The sequence below is a fragment of the Girardinichthys multiradiatus genome, chromosome 15, assembly GCF_021462225.1.
Source record: "Girardinichthys multiradiatus isolate DD_20200921_A chromosome 15, DD_fGirMul_XY1, whole genome shotgun sequence".
NCBI classification, from domain to species: domain Eukaryota; kingdom Metazoa; phylum Chordata; class Actinopteri; order Cyprinodontiformes; family Goodeidae; genus Girardinichthys; species Girardinichthys multiradiatus.
Genome location: NC_061808.1, coordinates 15,009,027 through 15,030,995, shown reverse-complemented (window position 1 = coordinate 15,030,995; position 21,969 = coordinate 15,009,027). Strand labels below are relative to the sequence as shown.

The following is a 21,969-nucleotide window of genomic DNA, read 5'->3' as shown; positions in this document are numbered from 1 at the left end:
GGATGAAAATAAAGGTGTGTCATACTTCAGATTTTTGTTTAGAAAAAAAGTCAGTCATTTTCTACCGCTTATTCCATAGTAGGTCGCGGGGGAGCTGGTGCCTATCTCCAGCAGTCTATGGGCGAGAGGCAGGGTACACCCTGGACAGGTCACCAGTCCATCGCAGGGCAACACACAAACAACCAAGCACACACTCATTCATACACCTAAGGGCAATTTAGATTGACCAATTAACCTAACAGGCATGTCTTTGGACTGTGGGAGGAAGCCGGAGAACCCACGCATGCAGGGGGGGAACATGCAAACTCCATGCAGAAAGACCCCCGGACAGGAATCAAACCCAGGACCTTCTTGCTGCAAGGCGATAGTGCTACCAACTGCGCCACCGTGCAGCCCTATTTAGAAAACCATGTGTCTTTTTCCTTCCACATCACAATTTAATCACATGCTTTTACATGGAAATTCAGATGATAATCAAGATGCTTAATCCTATGAACAATTATTATTTGGATTCTCAAAAGAGTTTATATTGAGGCTGTGCAGTTTAATGTGATCTCAACATTTGAAAATCAATTATCTCTTTTTTCCTTTTGAAATCTTGACCTGAAACCCCATCGTAGCCATGCTGGTAACAGCATTTGGAGACTCAGCATGAAACAGAGAGAAAGATCGCCCAATTGTACCAAAACTTGCACTCCCACTCACAGCCAGTATTGAAAGATCTGTGGTGGCAAACCACACATATTGTTCCACCAAGAACAATATTCAGGGGTGTATGTGATAATGAAACCATGTCTGGTTTGGTTAGACAGAAAACACCAACAGTCACCTCATCTTATGTTTTAAAGGAGACTAGAGTCTGTTTTATTTTCTGAAAGGGCATTTCTCTCTGGCTAGATTTATTTAGTGTGATCACATAATACTACATTTTTCTGGTTTCAATTTTATTTTTCTGGTAATTTCTCCTCCTTGTGGTTGCAAAAACTGTCTCTCTTCTGCACACAGACAGGTGATAGGGGCTCGGTGTCTGAGTAATTTTTCAACTCAGTCCTATCCAAGCCTCTGCAGGGTAACGAGGGCAAATCTTGAGAAGCGTGTTTATGACACTAAGCCCATCCACCCAGGCTTTTATGCTCTGAATTTGCTTTTTTAGGTCGTTCTGTCGCTGAAAGAACCTCAAAAGCACTTTCAGCTGTAGTTCTGACTTTCAGTGGCATTTAGACCTCAGACCACATTCCAGACATTTGTTTGTAACTGACATACTTACAGGGAGCTCTCTGAGTTATGCAGAAAGCCTGTGTTGTTTGGAAGTGTTGTTTTTCTGCAAATATGAGTTTTATTAACTTTTAAAATCTGAACTCAACCTTTTATTGCCTAATAAGCCATAGGCTGAGGAAAGCAGGAGTGTCATTGCTACTCTGGCTCTTGTGTGTTTGTAAGGGTGAAACCTGATAGGAATCTGGTTTGGCATAGCCATTTTCCCTGTTAGACTTCAGCAGTACACCTACACCATGCTTTGGCAGCTACTAATGCCATAATGGGCCAACTCTGCACTGGAGCTGCACAAATTTGGATTAAAACTTTAACTGTGGGTTTTGCTTCTGTTAATGCTTCCCGACCTGTATAGTTTATGCATTATCCAGTCAGTTTCCTGCAGTATTTGTTTGTGTGCACACCTCTGAAGGTGAGTTGGCAAAGATAGGTAATCTAGTGCACAGTGCCATCGATTTTTCCCACTGCACAGGAAGTAGCTGGTTATTGATTTTCAGGGACAATGATGTCACTCCAGACTGAGCTTCAGTGTTTACTTACCCATGATAAGGTACGAGGTGCTTTCTCTCTGCGACCTGGTCAAATAATCCTCTCTCTCTGTCTTTGCTCCTCCTATCCCTTTTTCCACCTTCTCTAGTTTTATTGAGAATGCACTCTTTAACCCGACCGCCTGTTCTGTGTGACATAATCACAGATGAAAGAAATCACCGCATGTCAAAGCTTTTGCAGAATCTGTGTAAATTATGGAATTTAGATTTAATTTATCAGGCAGTCTCTTTTCTTCCTCATTTCAAAGAGTCTGGTGATATTGAGTCATTGAAGCCACAGTGTGAGTTTATTGAGTGGGTCAGTTATTCTCTGTTACTGTTTATTATCTTACCGTACCATGGAGTAATTAATTTAACCCAGTATGACACTAATGAGGATAGTGCTTGACCTTCTGCTTGTGATCTCTGCCTACCGGGGTTACGTAAGACCATTTAATTCACAAACACCTTTTTCTGCAAAACATTAAATAATGTGCTGCACTCTAACGGAAGCTAAGAATCTCACGATTTTGTGTGTCATATGCAACTCGGTGAGATATTTGGCACAGATTCGGGTCCATTTGGGGGTAATTAAAGATTTTAGCTGCCGGTTGGCTCAGTTTTCAGATCCACAGGCCAGTAACTGTTTAACCACAGAGCAAATATGTTCAACACTACCTGTGGCATGAGATAAGCGACCACATACACACAATCCAGTCACATTTATGTTGAGGTCACAAGGTCCATAAAAACGAACATAATCACAAACCCTACAAATTAACTCACTGTTTGGATAAAAACACTGCCAAAACACTCCCAAAACTTGCTTGTAATGTCCCCATATTATGTTTAGATTATATACATTAATACGCATTATTCATATCAACATTCTACACTTTTGTACACTTAAATTGTTTTTTTTTGGGAGGGGGTGTCACAAGTTTTTAATGAGTCTGACTTTGTTTATAGAGCAGTTTTCATACAATTAGTGATTCAATTATCATTCAATCAATACAGCAATGTAACACAAGGTGCCACATGGTTTTACAAGCTAAAACACAGAATTAGCTTGTACAACAACCAACAACAAAGACACTAAACTAAGTAAATAACATTATAACAATAATACATATGAGACAACTAGATTACATCATTATAGAGGACGTAAAAATGAAGCTAAAGTTGGCTTCTGATTTGACAGTGGTAAAGGGCCACTTCACAGTCAGATCAGTTCCATTTCTAAACCTATAACTCTTAGACGTGTCAAATCAGGAAAAGTTAATCTTAGTCTAAAATTGTTCCAAGCACAATTTGATACCTTTATTTTGTTTGTGAACATTCAAAACAACTGTTGTGCCAAAGGTTTGCCTGGACTTTTTAAATAATCACAGATTCAGTATGAAACCCTGATGGATAGTTTTTCAGAGGCTAAAAAAACCTCAAAAATTGAAATGACTCATGTTTATGCTTGTATGACTACATTTCACTGTGAATTCCCTTAAAGTAACTCTAGAAGCAAAATACTTAACAAAAAGTTAAGTTAAAAAAGTTTCTCTCTCCTAGACATGGCGATTGACTGAGCTTTTACTGTCACTAACTCTATGTGCTCTCTTTCAGACTCTAACCTTGAAAACTGGCTCAGAGTTTATCTGTTCTTTCTTTCTAGGTGAAACGACTAAAGGAGTTACACCCATTAACATTTACTTTTCCTTCCCATAGAAAGTACTCCTGGATCAGTGCTTCTTTGTTCTCTTTGTGTCTCTGCTCTGTTCTCTCAAACCCCCAGTCGGTCGTGGCAGATGGCCGCTCACACTGAGCCTGGTTCTGCTGGAGGTTTCTTCCTGTTAAAAGAGAGTTTTTCCTCTCCACTGTCGCTACATGCATGCTCAGTATGAGGGATTGCTGCAAAGTCAACGCCAGTGACTGTCCACTGTCTCTACATGCTCATCCAGGAGGAGGGAATGCTGCAAGTCACTGACTGGATGCAATCTGCTGGGTTTCCTTAAATAGAAAAACTTTTTATCCAATTTGAATAAATAACTGAATCTGACTGCACTGTTCAATTGTTAGGATTAATTGGAATGTATGTACCTGACTTTGTGAAGTACCTTGAGACAACATGTGTTGTGAATTGGCGCTATATAAATAAAACTGAATCGAATTGAATTGAAATGTGAAACTCAACACTTGATTTGACAAATCAAAGATATAACTTTCATTTAAACAAAGATCAATGTTTTTTGTGTTTTAGAAAATGGAATAAGGCATAAACTCTGGTAATTAAAACATTGCTCTATGCTAAATTTTCTTTTTTCCATACTTTTCCAAACCTGAACGCCTATTCAAGACTGTATGGGAGCTCAGTAATACAGAAAGACCATCCAAGCATAAAGATTATATTTAAAATGCCACCAGAATGGCCTGACAAGATTATCAACAAGCTGCCATATTTGAATAAAGGAATAGAGGTGAGACTGTTGAGTCCGTCTGTCTGTGTGTGTGTTTTTAAATATTTTTGTGCAGATACAAATTACACTAAATAACCATTTAAAAGAGCGTATGACACCTTTTCTCCTGTTGGCCTGCTTCAGCCAACCTGATTTAAATGGATAGGCTATTATCAGGCTTCTGCTGAAATTGATGACATGCTGAGTTATCTTTGGCTTTTTAATCATTTGAAATAGATGAAACATCTAAAGCATGCAGGGCAGCCAATCCTAAAGGACAAGAATAAAATAAAAACACTGCAGAACCCTCAGAAATCAGAGCTCAGACTAGTAGAGGTATGTTCTTTAAGACTTGCATTTCTCTCCTCTGGAGTTGGATACCTTTTACCAATCTTTCTTCAAAGTATAATCTCATATGAATGTATAGATTGATCTGCCTCTATGTTATTAAACGCTGCATTAGGGATGCAAACACTGGGCAACCTTATAGTCAGACAGAGCCAAGTAATAAACCAGGTGGTTCATAAATGTCTGAGCATTCATCAACTAAATAAATGTTTGGATTCAGTTTGGATCAGTTCCTTTCTTTAGTTATAGAAGCAAACAATACGAACTGATGCTGTAATTTTAACTTAAAATTCACAATGACTAAATAAACTGAAAATTCCAGCCTCCAAATGTCACATTAATGTCAGATTTCCGTTTTAAAACATTCAACCCATCACATACAGTAGGGAGAACAAGTACTTGATACACTGTCGATTTTGCAGGTTTTCCCACTTACAAAGCGTGTAGAAGTCTTTAAATTTTATCATAGGTACTCTTATGCTGTGATGGAATCTAAAACTAAAATCCAGAAAATCGCATTGTGTGATTTTTAAGAAATCAATTTACATTTTATTGCGTGACTTAAGTATTTGAAATATCAAAAAAACAAAACTTAATATTTGGTACAAAAACCTTTATTTGCAATTACAGATATCAGACGTTTCCTGTAGTTCTTGACGAGGTTTGCCCACACTGCATGATTGATTTTGAACCACTCCACCATACAGATCTTCTCCAGATCCTTCAGGTTTCGGGGCTGTCACTGGGCAACACAGATTTTCAGCTCCCTCCAAAGATCTTTGATTGGGTTCAGGTCTGGAGACTGGCTAGGCCACTCCAGGACCTTCAGATGCTTCTTACGGAGCCACTCCTTAGTTGCCCTGGCTGTGTGCTTCGGGTCGTTGTCATGCTGGAAGACCCAGCCATGACCCATCTTCAATGCCCTTACTGAGGGAAGGAGATTGTTGGTTAAGATCTCCAGCTACATGGCCCCTTCCATCCTCACCTCCATACGGTCCAGTTGTCCTGTCCCCTTTGCAGAAAAGCATCCTCAAAGAATGATGCTTCCACCTCCATGCTTCACTGTAGGGATGTTGTTCTTGGGGTTCTAATCATCCTTCTTCCTCCAAACACGGTGAGTGGAGTTTAGACCAAAAAGCTCTATTTTTGTCTCATCAGACCACAGGACCTTCTCTCATTCTTCCTCTGGATCATCCAGATGGTCGTTGGCAAACTTCAGACGGGCCTGGACATGAGCTGACTTGAGCAGGGGGACCTTGTGTGCGCCGTAGGATTTTAATCCATGGCGGCGTAGTGTGTTACCAATGGTCTTCTTTGAAACTGTGGTCCCAGCTATCTTCAGGTCATTGACTAGGTTCTGCCGCGTAGTTCTGGGATGATCCCTCACTTTCCTCATGATCATTGATGCCCCACGAGGTGAGATCTTGCATGGAGCCCCAAACTGAGAGAGATTGACCGTCATCTTGAACTTCTTCCATTTTCTTATAATTGCGCCAACAGTTGTTGCTTTTTCACCAAGCTGCTTGGCTATTTTCCCGCAACCCATCCCAGCCTTGTGCAGGTCTACTATTTTATCCCTGGTGTCCTTACACAGCTCTCTGGTCTTGGACATTGTGGAGAAGTTGGAGTTTGTTTGAGTGTGTGGACAGGTGTCTTTTATACAGATAACGAGTTCAAACAGTTGCAGTTAATACAGGTAATGAGTGGAGAACAGGAGGGCTTCTTAAAGAAAACAGGCCTGTGAGAGTTGGGATTCTTAATGGTTGGTAGGTGATCAACACTTGTCATGTAATAAAATGCAAATTAATTACTTAAATATCACAGAATGTGATTTTTGGGATTTTTTGAAGTTGAAGCCTTACCTATGATAAAAATTAAAGGCTTCTATATGATCTGCAAGTGGGAAAACCTGCCAAATCTGCGGTGTATCAAATACTTGTTCTCCCTACTGTATACTGGAAGAGCATGATTGGCTTATCTAGTTTTTCTTAAATATAAGTTTTTGTATTGGCCCTTTAAATATTTACAATAACTGGTTTAATATTTTAAGACACTAGTATATCGTATTGTTTTTATTTTGTGATTTTACCTTTGTTTATTGTTTAGGCTCCTGGTCATGTATTTGTAGATTTCAACAGAGTGCCTATCTAAGCATTTTCTCCTTTGTTGCATTAGATAGTTCAAACTCCGTGATCTCCTGTCATGTGATCTCATGTTTGAACGAACTTACTGGTTATAGTCTCAAGTGTGCACATGCATGTGGATCTGCAGTAAGTTTGTGTATGTTATCCCCATCTCCCATGTTTGCATACTCTAAATCTGCTGGCTCCTGTGCGTATATTTAGTGCAGCTCCGTTTAAAGTTAAACTTGTGGCCCAAGAAAGTAGGCCATCAGAGAGGAGCAAAGGTGAGCTGCCAAAGAGTACCAATCATGATTCAGCAGCCATAACTTTGTATAGTGGTATGTAGGCCTATGCTAAATTAAAAACATAAGCAAAAAAGAGAAAGAAATCAAGTTTAAAATAAGATTTTAGTCCAACAGAACTGAAGTTTTAACTATAAACTGCATTGCAGGTTCAATCTATCAGAGGAAAAGCTTTGTTGCTATACAGTTTTAAGGTTGCTCTTTATGTTCACAATAACAGCCCAACATGCAAGGGAGATTATGTTACAGTTTTGCCCCCTAAAAGCCCCCAGACTCATGTTTCCTTTAAAAACTCCCACTTACCCCACTTACTACTCGAAACACAAAAGCAGTGATTCTTTACTTGTCCACTATGTTCCAAAAACGATTAAGGATATTGATTATCTGGCCATCCAGCGACAAAATACATCGATAAGACTTTATTCACACCAATATTGTCTAAAGTGATAGTGTTTTTAAAAAAGATTTTGTAAAGTAACTGTACTGCACCAGACAGAGGAAAATCAGACAGAAGTTAAAACTAAGGGCTGGTCAAATTAAGCCTTTTTTCACCATTTAAAAAAATACCGAAAGCTCAACATTTGTGCAGCATAATAACTGAGAGATATTTTGTATCACATTTATTTCTTTCAACCTCTGTTGTTTTCACCAAGGACTGATCAGAATATTTCTACTAATGCTTTCTTACAGGGATGGCTCATGTGTTTGTTGGAAAATGAACAGTATTAAACATACCCAGTCCATGTAGCTTTTGTGTTTCCACCTGGACTACAGTGTAATAATTATTAACTCTGCATTAGTTTGACAAAATATGACATGTTTGAGCTTTATGTTTTTTTACATTGTTGCCCCACCCTGAGTGTTTACTTACCTGAGTCCTTAGTAAAAACATCTTCTACTGCTGTCTACCACAGGAAAGATACCGATTAATGATAAAACTTAAAAACTTTGATCTAACTCTTTAATCTCAAATCAGATACATATGTAGCATTTTTCATAGTCTGGCCTGCCGGCTTATTTAGCCATTAGTCTTACTGAAATTCACACTGTATGATTAAAAGTAATACAGTATCTCAGTATATTGCCAAAAAAGAAAACTTAACAAGAATGCAGAACATTATCTGATTGACAACAATTATAACTACTGTTGCAAAATAATTTAACATTCATGTTATCTGTAACATTTTATTTATTTATTGAGCAAGGAATATTAAACTTTGATAGAATAATACAAGTATAAAGAGCTGATTGCAGTTGGTTAATTAGGTGGGCTATCTGCTTGGCTTAACAGACAAGCAGCTTGCAATTTTCAAATTAGCTTTAAAACAATGTTACTGTAGCAAGAATAATGGGTGACTATCTTTATGTTACTGTGCAATTTTTTGTTTAATTCTGCAATACTTGTCCTAAAACCGTCTTAGTGCTGCCCTCTTTGGGTTAAAGGGTGGCTATTGCAGTTGAATTTTCCTATTGGTTCAAATGGTACAGGTTGGTACATGTCTACGTCACAGCCCCCGCATTCGGGTGTAAAACCACCTAACTCAGACCCATGCCCCCGTAGCAAGTCAGCAGTTAGAACTGCAAGCACTGATCATAGCGTTTTATGCTTTATACCTTCGATCTGCTTTACTTTAAATAATATAAATCTACATGTAACTGTAAACTTTCTGAAAGTTTGTTACTGCTTTGAATGTTAGCCCATGTTAGTAATGATGCTGCTAACATCACTTTACCACTGGACCCATGCTGTCTTCCACTGCCTCGGTAACGCCGGATTGAGCGCCTTGAGCCAGCGACCCGAACTGATAAAGCTCAGGCCTGCTGGGCTCCATAAAGCCTCCCTCAACCTTCAGTGATGAGGGAGGTGAAAAATCCTCCACCTCAAGAGATCCATCTGTGGTGAAGCCACCAGCGTCGCTCTGCTCACTCTCCGGGTATGTCCCAATTCAGGGGCTGGACCCTTCGAAGGCCGTATTTGTAGGCCAATTACGTCACACTGCGGCGACGAAGGCTGTCCCAATTCATGAATCCTTCCGAGACTTCTTCAAATGCGGCCAACAAATGTGTCCTCCTTTTGCCCGATTTGAAGGATGGGTCGTGAGTATCCCTCGCGGTCCATCATTTCCCATGGTTCATTGCGGGTCGAAGCGGATTGGTCAAGCAGGGACAGCCATGGCAGACCACAGCGGCAAAAGCTGAGAGTAAATTGTGAAAAATCACACTTTCTGTGACACAAGTGAACTTCTACAATGTTTTTAGTGCGGGAATATAACTCTGTAGATGTGAAATATCCACTTGATTTATCAAGACATGGCTTAATTTCAAACGTGCTCTGATGTGTTCGGAGTTTTCCGCTCCCGCCATAGTAACTGCCGGCATGCCTCGCCATCCTTCCTGGCGGTGAGGCTAGACCGTCCCAATTCGCACCTACTCACTTCCGGCCTCTGTGGTTTTAGCGGTTGACAAGGACCCAGCCCACGTAGACCGAGTCCTTCGAAGGATCCAGCCCCTGATTTGGGACGCCCTGTCCCAATACCCACACTACACCCTACGGCCCTCTATGAAGTGTTTACTTTGTACAAGTGCATGTAGGGGTTGAAGTGCGCAGGTTACAAGCGTGCAAAATTTGAGAATTGGGACAGTAGGGGTTAGGTCATCGACTTGCACCTCTGCACCGTAACTGCAACATTAAAAAGGGCGGGAACCAGCGCTGTTTTCTCAGTCTTGCTGCTAAAAAACTATTTAAAACTGTAACAAGCAATTGTTTTGAGGAGAAGAAAGTGCAGGAAGCGACGGAGGCTTATACACCAGACTCTCGCCGCGCCAGTGTTTGTTTGAAAGGTAACTTCAGTGTTATGGCCTTCTGACTGACCAGACTCACTTTGAACCCAGTGGTATCTTACAATGTTGAGCCTGGAAAACCAGTACAAAAATAAAATTTTGGCTTGCTGTCTAAAGTTTACACAGTTCTTATTATTCTGATTTGATGGCTGGTTACGTTGACGGTCGTGATTGGTTTTTGCTCAGAACGTCATCTGCAGCAGTGAATTGTGGGTAATATACTTTGGCAAAGTCCGCTTAGATGCGGGCTTTGCCAAAGTGTGGATTGAGGGCACAAAGGGGGCAGGGCTAAGGACCACTCTGGACAATTGGGACACAATACGCACTCGAACCCATCAACGGGAACGCGCAATTCAGGGACACAAGGGTGGAAGTGCGAGTATTGGGACAGGGCCACCCTCTATGTTTCAACATGTCAAGTTAAGCTAGCTGCCACTTTCTCTCTTCCTCTCTTCTTGTGATACCACCACCGCTTAACCCTCTCCTCTCATCCTCACACTTGGCCACGCCCCTCAGTGTCACTTGGCACTGCCCACTTTGATGGCATTTTTCTAAATTTGTCCGGGGGCGGGGTTATGCTTTTACATCGGTTTTAGTTCCTCTTTAAGTTTTACACACCAGCTGAATTTGTCCTTCTTATAAGGTGAGAGAAAAGTGTAGGAGTCTCCTTTCAGTCAGCTGACTAGCAGTGTGCTGCAACAGTTGGGGGAGGGGCCAGGTTGCATTACTTATTACTCCACATAGCCGGAGAAAACTTTCACTCACTTTGGCATTGTCTCTCCCATCTTTAACTTGAACTCTACCACTTGAACTCTACCACTAAGCTAAAACATTGATCTAGCTTAATCGGAGAGCTCGACAGGAACAAAATAAGGTACATTTATGACATGTTATCAGTTCAAAGGTTCTTTACAAAGCTTCAGCTGCACCATTAAATATGATGTGGATTCTGTCCTTGTTTTAGACTGAAGTCACTATATAAAATGTTGACATATTCAGCTTTGGCCTAAATTATTTAAGTATAGTGTAATAAATATAATTTATCAGGGTTTTATATTTAAAAAGAAGAATATAGGTAAGTATATAAAAGTGCATATTAACAATGAGTTAAGAGTGACCAGCCTAAGCATTTTTGAATCCATTAAACATAAATGGGACAGTGGAGCTGAGGACGTCACTCCCTAAGTTCTGCCTGCCGTTTTGTTCCACCATTCAGTACCAGAGTTCATTACCTATTAATAAAGTAATATAACTCGGCCTTACTGGTTCTGATGGTTGCAATTAGGTCAGATCATTTCCTTGTCCCTTTAAAATACAGCGGTATCACATCACCTTTTCCACTTGCAATCAAAACGTATCTCAGTGAAGGTTAAAGATTGAGAGAGCAGATAGTGGTAAAGCGAAGACAGAAGTGAAACTGACATTGACAACATGGGTGGGTGCAGATTGTTGTTGGGCAGAAGAGACGAACCTTCCTCTTCTGCAAAGTACAACAAAGCATTACACTGCTTTCCAAAAGAGGTAACAAGGAAATGAGAAACAGGTTTCTGTTTTCCAAGCAGCTCTCATCTTTGACCTCCTGTTGTCTGCTATAACCCTCTTGTATGAACATGTTGTTTTATGTAATTTTCTGGTAGTTAATCAACAGCTCTGTGCTTTTCTAATTGTGACAGGTGAGTGGGTTAAACTGCAGCTTACTGTGCCTGTTCAAGTAACAGAGCGATGACCAACAACTATCTGGCTGCGCTCCAAAGGAGATGAGTAAATTTTTTTTGCTCAGTCAGCTATAAGGAGAGGTCTTGTCAGGGGAAGAAAAGAAAACATCTGTGCTTGCAAGAAGACACAAAGCAACAACACACCACAGACTATCCTTTTTAGGAGTTCTTCAGAACTGATATGGGCTCATCTTTGTTAGTTTTGTGTTTCTGAATTATACCACTAAGCATGAGTATGAGTATTTCCTCCAAAATCCAACAAGTAGTCAAGGTAAAGCTGCAGGTGTTTTGGTTTTTAAAAGAAATGAAGAGAATGCCATTTGTGGTGAAACCAGCTGAGGAGCTTTGTGTTGATTTGTGGTAGCCATGACATACCAGGCTAAAGATAGCAGGGGAGGGTTTGGTATTTTCTGTTTTTCTGTGGGATCTTTTCTCTCGGACCTCGTCATATTGTGACAGCTGCCCTATCCCTGTTAGAATAACATCCCTGGGTACTCGCTCTTCCACACGTGCACACAGGCGCTGCAAAGCCAATGCCTTTTCCCTCTGAAAGGTTCCCCACGGTACCTACAGCTTCCTATAGGATTTTTGTAAATGCATGCCTCTGCAACCTTGCTGTTTATTTAAATTTTTTTTGTCATGTACTCCCTACAGTTCCTCTGGGTTTCACAGAATCCAAAGATCAATGCCTCCTTGCAGCATTGGTGCGCACAGATCCAGGACCTGCTGGTCTGGGGTTGTGCCTGTCCCCTTTAGAAAACCAATGCTCTGTGAACCAGCTCTGCTCTGATATTTCATCAAAATAAACACAGATCAGATTATAGGAGGACAAAAACATTAGTAAAAAGGAACAAGATTTTACCTAGAGGCGACTATAATTCCCACATAGATTTGACTTTGAGTCTTTACATGGGGTGAAAGTAGGTTTTAAAAATGTATTCCCTGTTCTGTGTTTGTAGGCAGGTAGGGGTTAACCTTTCATTTTGCTCCGTTAAACGCTCACTGAGATACAGAGACTCAAATCTAGAGCTGTGTTTGAAGAGTGCCATGGGGGATATCCTCTTCAGTTTTTACTATTTACGATTAAAACCCTGTAAACGTCTGCTATCTAACTGTATTGATTCTTCTCTTGAATATTTTTTCACTTTCAGAGGAATCTGTTTAAAAGGAAAAAGTTCTCTGATTGTTTTTCTCAGACGAGACTGGCTGTTTTGAGCCTCCGAGCTAATCTGAAACATGTGGTTTGGTGTTTGCTGTGAGGTTAGGAGACCTTTGTTTTGCCTCTTCTTGTCACTAAATCTCCAACAGACAAATTATGACTTTGCAAACACACAAGCAAACTTAACACTGTATAAAACAGCGTACATTAGGCTGCCTGTTGAACTTCATACCTGGGCACAACTTTTTTGTTGTTTTCGTTTTCCTTTTTTTTCTAAGAAAGGCAGAGAGACACCGCGGAGAAGATTGGTTCCTGAAACTGTTGTTCTTTGCTGTAATTGGTGGAAGCCTGTTGCTAGGCTTATGTCAGTGTTTGAGCGTTTTCTGCTTCCTCTCTTCTGCGCACCGATAGGTCGGGTTTAAACTGGTCTGTGGAGTTGTGCCACTTGTTGAACATCCCCACCGTTTATGTGGTTCTCTCACGTCTTAACTGCATGAGAAAACACAGCAGCCGCAGAGCTGAGAAACACATGTGCAAGAGTTTACATCTGGTATGGCTTCCTCTCCTGTTTTTGAATCGTATTAAGTTTAATCAGCCTCTTTAGTGTGTTAAAGCTTTTGTGCACTAGTAAAGAAAAGAAACAGCTGGAAATGAGAAAGTAGCTCCCAAAGTTTAGAACTTCTCAAAAATGACTAACTCTGTGAAAGTGTCACATGTTTCAGATTTAGCCAGATTCTGCCAGAGCAGATAGTGGTATTGTCTGCCACTGGGCAGCTTACTGGTATTAATATATATCTTTAATTAATATATTTCTTTCAAAACTGCTATTATCATGCAATTCCTACGAAGTCATTAACATAATATACATACCATACAAGATAGGAAGTTTGGCTGTTTAAGGCACAGAGTTAAAAATTGATACCCCTCTACCACCTGTTCCTGTGCACTGGCAGTCAGCTGACTGAAAGAAAGACAAATTTGGAAAGACTGGAAATATTTCACTAAAACCACTGAAAATCATTGGCTTACAAATTAAAGGAGCGTCACTTACTGAAGCTTAATAAGGTAATGTAGTTTTAAACTACAGTCAGCAAGTCTGTTAAGCAGCCAACCGCAGGCTCAACCTGAGCAGATAGCTCGACTAACGACCCATTTACCATTTCGGTTTGTTAAAAAATTATCTGCATAAGAAGCTCCATAGAAAAGGGATAAATTGAGTCTATATATCACAATTAAAAAATCAGTAAGTATATACGTTTTAGATTACTAGATGCTTTTCTGTTCTCAAAAAAAAGTACTTAGATCATGTTATAAAGTTTTCTTGTAAATGTTCATGTAGATAAATGTAATATGGGAACATCATAAATGACACTTCACACAAACCCATGTTTTAGATACGCCTACATACGTAGCGAGATAAAAAACTGTGTGACCGCAGCTTTATGCTTTAGTAGAATTGTGTATTAGTACTTTAAATATATTAGTTCTTTTTTGTACTCTTGTAATGCTTATTTGATTACTGCTAATCTTTGTGTTTTAAGTTCACATCATGCAGCCAGATAAATGCATGTTACTTTTAAAAACTACTTTTGCCATTAATATTCTTTAAATACTTTCAATACTACTTAAAATTGTTTCTGAAAGTATATTCTCTATTTTTTAAAGATTTTAGAGGTAGACCAAATGTGCATTTGAATATTTAGGGGAAAAGAACAGCTTCTCATATTGTAAAAAAAAACTTTACCTCTGAATATTTTTTGCTGCTTTTCCAGCTGTTGGAGTGTATTTTTATTGACATTAAATCTAGTGGAAATGTTTCCATTGTTCACACCCTTCCTTTGGCAGATAAGTATCTGAAACACATCTGAGATGATTCCTGTTGTTTCTAAGAGTCTCCCCACTTATTGTAAGTAATCTGGCATGTTGTCGGTCATTCTATATGTAAAGGATTCCAGGTGTATTCCCAACAACAGCAAGAAACTTGTCAAAATATCTTGTCCTGGTCGATTTTACCCAGTGATTTGATAGTTTTTCTCTTTTATTCAGCTGCAGTTTCTCTTCTAAGAATAGCTGATTGACAATTCAAGCTCACTGCAGGTGACATCAAACTAAATGAGTGAGACGCCTAACGATGTATTTCATCAGATTCCCCTGAGACACCCGCAGTGTGGTTTTATATGTCACATTATGTTCAGAACAATCTTCAAAAGGCTCATGAGTAAATGTGTTGTGTAGCAGACTGTGACAGCAGCAAGGCATGTTTTCTTTATTCATGTCAATGCTGGAAAATGAAATGCAGGAAATAATCTTATCTGAAGACACCTGAAGGATCTGGAGGTGGGCGTGCAGACAATAGTCATTCAAATGTCACTTCTTAAAAATCATGTTTATATTTAGAGATCCATATTTTCTTGATTTTTTTTTCTTCATGAAAGCAATATTTCTGCAGGTTGTAAGTGTTTCCAAACAGGTTCTGCCCTAACCCGAGGTGAACTAGGATTGTGTCCACATTTTATGAATATTGCAAAGAGCACCTTAACAATGGTAAATTAATGCATGCTTTCGTTTCTTTCTCTATTAAAATAGCAAAATGTACAGTGCCCCGCAAAAGTATGTACACCTCTGGAGTTATTTTCTGCTTTGTTACATTACAACTACAAACATGAAGGCCAAGGTAGAGTAGGATGCCTTATACATCTAGAGACTGAAATGCTTTCCCCGTTCTTCTTTGCAAAATGGGTTGAATGGATAGAATCTGTAAACATAGGATTTCAAGATTCTCAATTGGATTAAAGTCTGGACTTTGACTGGACCATTCTAACATTCCAAGGTAATTGTCCTGCTGGAAGGTGAACTTTTACCCCAGTCTCAAATCTTTTCCAGCGTCTAACAACTTTATTCTGGGATTGTTTTGTATTTAGCTCAATCCATCTTTCTCCCAGCCGTGACCAGCTTCCCAGTCATTGCTAAAGAATCGCAACCCCACAGCATGATCCTGTCACCACCATGATTCCCTGGTGGGGTGGGGTGTTCAGGATGACATGCAGTGCAAACTTTCAACTACACATTGTATGTCGGTTTAGTTTGATGTCTATCTCATGGTAGGTTTGCAGTTGTGCCATAGACTTTTCCATTCAGATGATGAATTGGAACAGTGCTCAGGAAGGCGTTTAAAGCTTCTCTACAATTTTATCCCCGAGCTATCAGGTGTGTTCCTTGTTCTTCATGACACTGACTTCAGAAGGCAACTGTTTACACTGGATTTTACTTACAGGTAACAAAATAAAGAGAGACTGTATACCTGAGCATCACACACTTTTCAGGTGTTTATTTGTAAATAATTTTTGAAAATCATGTATCATTTTCTTTTCATTTCACAATGCAGTACTTTTTGTTGTGTGCCCATCACATAAAATCCCAGAAACAATGTTGATGTTTGTGGTTAAAAAAATGTCAAAACATTCAAGGCTATATGAATATTTTTCCAAGGCACTTTATTAGTAGTCAATTTTTGAAATAATGTGATGCACAAAAGGCTCAAAATTATTATAGACAATATTTACTAAAGCACAGAGAGACATATACGAACACATCAGATGTGGAAACACTAACTCCCTGGTCAGTGCGTGCACTCTGACAATAGTGTTTGGTCGTGTCTGCGAGGCCGGACCCCTGAGCCTAGGCGCTTTTATGTGAAAATGTTCCGTGTGTGGTCAGCCCTAATGCTGACCGGCCTCTTGTGCAGCTTTGCTGAGGCATGGGGCTCCCAGCAGGCCCGGGAGTGCTGACTCTAGTCCTGGGAACATGTTTACCACTGGCCTGCACCCCACCCTATGGCATCATGAGAGGGCCTGGCAGGGGCTGGCTTCACACACACAATGAACCTGCTGAATATAGTGCTATACAGTTATTGGTGCTGGGGGGATTGAGAAACTAGCTAGGCAGGCTCACATGGTTTGACCTGCCTTCTTTTAGCTTCCTCTTTAGTTCAATATTTACAAATGTAACTTGTTTTTCTGTTTTTTACCTTTTAAAGTACTCCTAACAATAATGTTAATAGATACATTTTTCAGTTTCAGTGGTAGACAGCTTCTATTTTTCTCTTCTGTAATTTGCAAAAAAACAGTATTTCGCAAGTCTAACTAATAAGTATGACACACAAATATTTATGGGTTTGTGTGTGCCCACAGCCACCAAAATATGATGCTGTGATGTGACTGCTGGCATTTGGAGAAAAAAACACTTCCATTTCCAGATTTCTTCTGTTTTTGCTTTTATGTCACACCTAAAGTTGTTACATCATTACATTTTAATATCAGATATAGATAAGGTGATTAAATTAAAATGGTAGTTTTCAAATAATGATTTCACTTTCGATTAAGGGGATAAAGCTATCCGAACAAACCTGGTCCTATGTTAAAAAGTAATTGCCCCCCTGACCCTAACAACTGGTTGTGCCATCCTTGGTGAAAACTCCAATCAAGCGTTTACAATAACTGGCAATGAGTCTTTAATGTCACTGTGGAGATATTTTGGCTCACTCTTGTGTTAGTTCGGCCACATTAGAGGCTTTTTAAGCATGTTAATCCTGTTTAAGGACATGCTGTAGCACCTCAATCAAAGTTAGGTCTGTACATCAACTGTCACTCAGAAATCCTCACCTTGTTATTTTAAAACCATACAGCGGTGGACTTGCTGGTGTGTGACCATGATCCTGTGGCAACCTAATGTAACAAAGTGATGGTTGAAGATTCTCCTTCAGGACTTCATGCTTGACATTAGGGCAAGGTGTCCTAGTCATAAAGCAGCAAAGCCACCACAGATCATCACACTATCACCTACATGTATGACTCTTGGTGTGATGTTCACTGATTGATTTGGTGTGCTAGTTTTACGCCAGATGAAATGGGATTTCCTTGTATCTCTTCCCAATCTGGTAAAGGTCAGTGACTTCCTTTCCTATCTGTTTGTGAATTTCTTTAGATCGAGGCATGATGGGTTACTTTCCAAGATCTTTTAGCCTTCTTCATGTTATCAGAAAGGTTCCATTTCAGGGATTTCTTGATTTTACAGCTCTAGCAGTAATCAGTTCTGGGTAAACTTTAACTCAGCTACCAAAAATCCTAACAACCGTTTGATTTATGGTTTAACAAGATTTGGGGATTTGTTTTCACATAGGGCCATGTTTTTTAGAAAGTTTGATTCCTTTAAGGGAAATCCTTATTTGAAAACAGTTTCTGTATTTACTCTTTTACTTATTTTTGCCCAACATTAAAAGGCATTTGATCTGAAATATTTAAGTGCTAAAAAACCATGGGAAATCTGTAAGTGGGCAAATACCTTTTTACAGCTCTATACTTAAAATACAAAAACTAATGAACTTAACAATGTGGCACGTGAAATTCGCACTTAAAATAGATTTGCTTTAATCTTTTAGTTTATGAGATGACAAAAAGCTTCTCATTTTGTAAACTTTTAAAGCACTTTTTAGAGTTTATGGAAGTAGTTCTTTACATTGTTTGAGTTGGAAAGAAGAAAATTTTGTTAATGTAAGGTAGAAACTGTAACGTACCAATAGAATTTGCAGTTTAAAATGTTATGTCATAATTTTGAGCAATCATTTACCTTTTAACCCGTGCTTTGTTTAAACTAGTTAAAAGCCGTTCCACTGAACATGTTATTGTCAGAGTTGGCATAAACAAAGCATTTGAGCTGTTTGTTTCTTATCTCTGCTTCCTCCTGGCTTTAAAAGGCCTCCTTCAGTGTGGGCTGACTGGTGGAGGAATGACATTATCTGCGGTGTGAAAGGCTGCGGTGCAAAACCACCAACTGAAGAGCTGTTGTTGCAGTAGCTCCTGCAGCCGTCCATTTAGCTTTGGCGGTGCTGATCCTGTCAGTGGACCTATGTGCCTTTTTTTTTTGTATCATTTTGCTGCTCATGAAGGAGGGCTGGGGACAGTACAGCAACCAGCCAACAGGGGGACTTGCTGCTCGCAAGAGCTGATTGTTGTTTTTATGCACATTGCAAAAATGCACACACAGATAACATGCTTTCTTTCCACAAACTGTCCTTAGAGCATTACTCAGGTCTATTTTAAGAACTGCAGGGCTGTTATAATGCTTTTACATCTGTATTGATTTAATTGATTAATCGTTTAGGAATCTGCTTGGATCGATTGCAGGCTTTAGTTAGCATACAGAGCGCAAGAAAAACTCTAAACTCAATCATGATCGATAAGAACAGAGAAGAAAAGCAGAGAGAGAAGTGATGATGTTTTCTTAGAGTGAGATTGTCACCCCACACCCCCCTCTTCCTCTGCTCACGTTTAGGACGCAATCGTTCCTCACGCTTAGCCCCACCTCATCGGGGTCCAGCACCGCTATTGGCTGGCTAGAAGCTGTTTTCGCGTTCTGATTGGCTGCTGGTGGTGTCACTCGCCCGAGCCTCGACTTATTTACCGAATGTATGAGCTGTAGAGGACGGTATTCTGCTGAGGGGGCCGCAACAGCTGACTGCTTGCCTGCCACTTTCCCCGACCAGTGCCCCAAGGAACAAAGACTAGAGGGAAAAGAGCCATTTAAATTACACTGTTTTTATTCTCTGCTCCGCGGAAAGAAGCAGAGGAGAAACGGAGGAAACGAAATGAGGCACGCCATCGCACCATCGCCAAACGTGGATAATAATTCAATCGCAGTGACAGACTTATTTAAGATATGCACCCATTGTGAACGGCTCACCAAAAAGGTAAAATGATGCAAAACAAAATTTTAAAAAGGCGAAAATCTTGCATTGTTCCATTGTTTAACCCTGTAATGTGGGATTAAAAATCGTGTCACCTTTATGTGAATTATTTTAAGCGACATTTGTCCTTCCAGCGGACAGGCTGCAGTGCAGTCTTTTGTCCAGACTTGTTTACGAGAGTTATTACTTTGCGGTCGCCGTGCAAGATATCATACGGGTCCACCTGTTAAATTCAGCTGTCACAATGCAGGCGTATAGATGCTGCTTTTAAACGTGTTTTAAACACAGTGTCACCTGTGAATGATGCCCTTTTATCAAACTTTTCAGCGAGTGCCGTGGGGACATGTCTCGACAAGCAGCGGAAAGTTACTGGACAAAACAAGACAGTGTAAAGGTTTCTGTGTGAAGAGGGGGATATGTTTGTGTATCATTTAGAGTTTCGGGCTGTTTTTACTCCGAAAACTAAATTTATCATGTAGAAGTAAAGAAGCAGAAATAGCTAGGGAAGCTTCTAGCACCATTTATTTGCAGTATTTACTTCTCCTTTCCTCTGCCTTCCTCTCTCATTTGGACTGAACATATTTCTACCCTTTTTCTTGTCTTATAGGATTTAGGCATAAGGATCCCAAGACCCCTAGGAAGCGGACCAAGCAGATTTATCCCTGAAAAAGAGGTATAAGGCAATCTCCAATCTCATCCAAGACATCCAAAATCTGTTGCAAACAAATAAACCATAAATTTATTTTAGATTCTTCAAGTCAGTAAAGTGGACGCCAGGACGCAGGCAATATTTGAGGATGCATTTGCAGCCCTCCATCGGCTGGACAACATTTCCCTCGTGATGAGCTTCCACCCACAGTACCTGGGGAGCTTTCTCCGGACGCAGCACTACCTGCTGCAGATGGATGGACCCCTGCCTTTGCACTATAGACACTACATTTGCATTATGGTATGTCCCTGTTCCACCCTCTGTGAACTCTAGAATCTGTTTTTGTCTGTCAATCTGATGATGTGTTTTTACCTGGTGTACAGGCGGCTGCTCGCCACCAGTGTTCCTACCTGGTCAACCTGCACGTGAACGACTTCCTTCAGGTCGGGGGGAATTCCAAGTGGTTGAACGGTCTGAACGAAGCCCCACAGAAGTTGCAGCAGCTTGGAGAGATCAACAAAATCCTGGCCCATCGTCCATGGCTTCTCACCAAGGAGCACATCGAGGTGAGTGAACTGAGATCCTGGGCGGCAGCTGAGAGATTCAGACCTGTAGTTGTGGTTCAGGTTAGCAGCTTGTCCTGTGTGTTGCTTTCAGAACCTCCTGAAAACCGAGGAGCACAGCTGGTCCCTGGCAGAGCTTATCCACGCAGTAGTCCTGCTCACCCACTACCACTCCCTCTCCTCCTTTACATTTGGCTGCGGCATCATGCCAGAGATCAACTGCGACAGCGGGCACACATTCAGACCCCCCTCTCTTAGCCGGTACTGTGCATGTGACATAGCCAACGGCAACGGCCACGCTAATCATCATGACGATTTGCCGGGCAATCAGGTGAGTGGTCACCTATCAAGAAAAAATCTGCTAAATTGAACAAGCGCTGCATTATTGTTGACCATTTTTTTACCTGCTGTCCTGCAGGAGATGTGTGGTGAGGTGGAGGAGCTGATGGAGAGGATGAAACAGCTGCAGGAATGCCGCGATGACGAAGAGGCCAGCCAGGAGGAGATGGCCACTCGATTTGAGAAGGAGAAGACCGAAAGCATGCTGGTGGTGATGTCAGAGGACGAGGAGTGTGTCCCTTCCAGAGACATCTCTCGCCACTTTGAGGACACTAGCTATGGCTACCAGGACTTTTCCAGGAGAGGGGAACAAGTGCCCACATTCAGAGCACAGGTAAACATCAGACAGGCTTATGGACCAGCTTAAGAACTTGATCCGGATGCATGTTATTGAGGGATTGTTTCTGTGTCCTGCAGGACTACAGCTGGGAGGACCACGGCTTCTCTCTGGTCAACAGATTGTATCCTGATGTGGGCCAGATGCTGGATGAGAAGTTTCAGATGGCCTACAATCTCACATACAACACCATGGCCACACATAAGGACGTGGACACCAGTATGCTGCGCAGGGCCATCTGGAACTACATACACTGCATGTTTGGCATCAGGTCTGTCCACAGATATTATCTGACTTTATTTTAGCAATAAAACCTGTTCTGCCTTGCTTTCTGTGCTCGCTCCTGACAGTTTTCCTCTGTCTTCCCCAGGTATGACGACTATGATTATGGAGAAATAAATCAGCTTCTGGACCGTAGCTTTAAGATCTATATCAAGACCATGGTGTGCAGCCCTGAGAAGACCACCAAACGAATGTATGAGAGTTTCTGGAGGCAGTTTCAGCACTCCGAGAAGGTACAGTTTTGAATTTCCTGTTTTGAGCTCTTTACATGTGGTTAACTCTGCTGCAGTGCGTTAACGTCACTCTCTTCTTCTCTCTCCCTC

At 40.7% G+C, this 21,969-nt stretch overlaps 1 protein-coding gene across 2 annotated transcripts in view; it reads left to right on the top strand.

Moving 5' to 3' along the window:
- The window catches only part of sesn1 (sestrin 1), an 84,926-nt gene that overhangs the window by 61,106 nt on the left and 1,851 nt on the right, over positions 1-21,969 (top strand). The window contains exons 1-8 of one of the 2 annotated variants that reach the window (XM_047387529.1): positions 19,211-19,479; positions 20,084-20,149; positions 20,225-20,425; positions 20,509-20,691; positions 20,783-21,019; positions 21,107-21,361; positions 21,445-21,635; positions 21,735-21,879. In XM_047387529.1, coding sequence (XP_047243485.1) covers positions 19,378-19,479; positions 20,084-20,149; positions 20,225-20,425; positions 20,509-20,691; positions 20,783-21,019; positions 21,107-21,361; positions 21,445-21,635; positions 21,735-21,879 — 1,380 coding nt within the window. In that variant the 5' untranslated portion in view covers positions 19,211-19,377. Of the gene's footprint in view, positions 1-19,210; positions 19,480-20,083; positions 20,150-20,224; positions 20,426-20,508; positions 20,692-20,782; positions 21,020-21,106; positions 21,362-21,444; positions 21,636-21,734; positions 21,880-21,969 lie in introns of those variants that run through there. The other variant, XM_047387528.1, reaches the window with a different exon arrangement.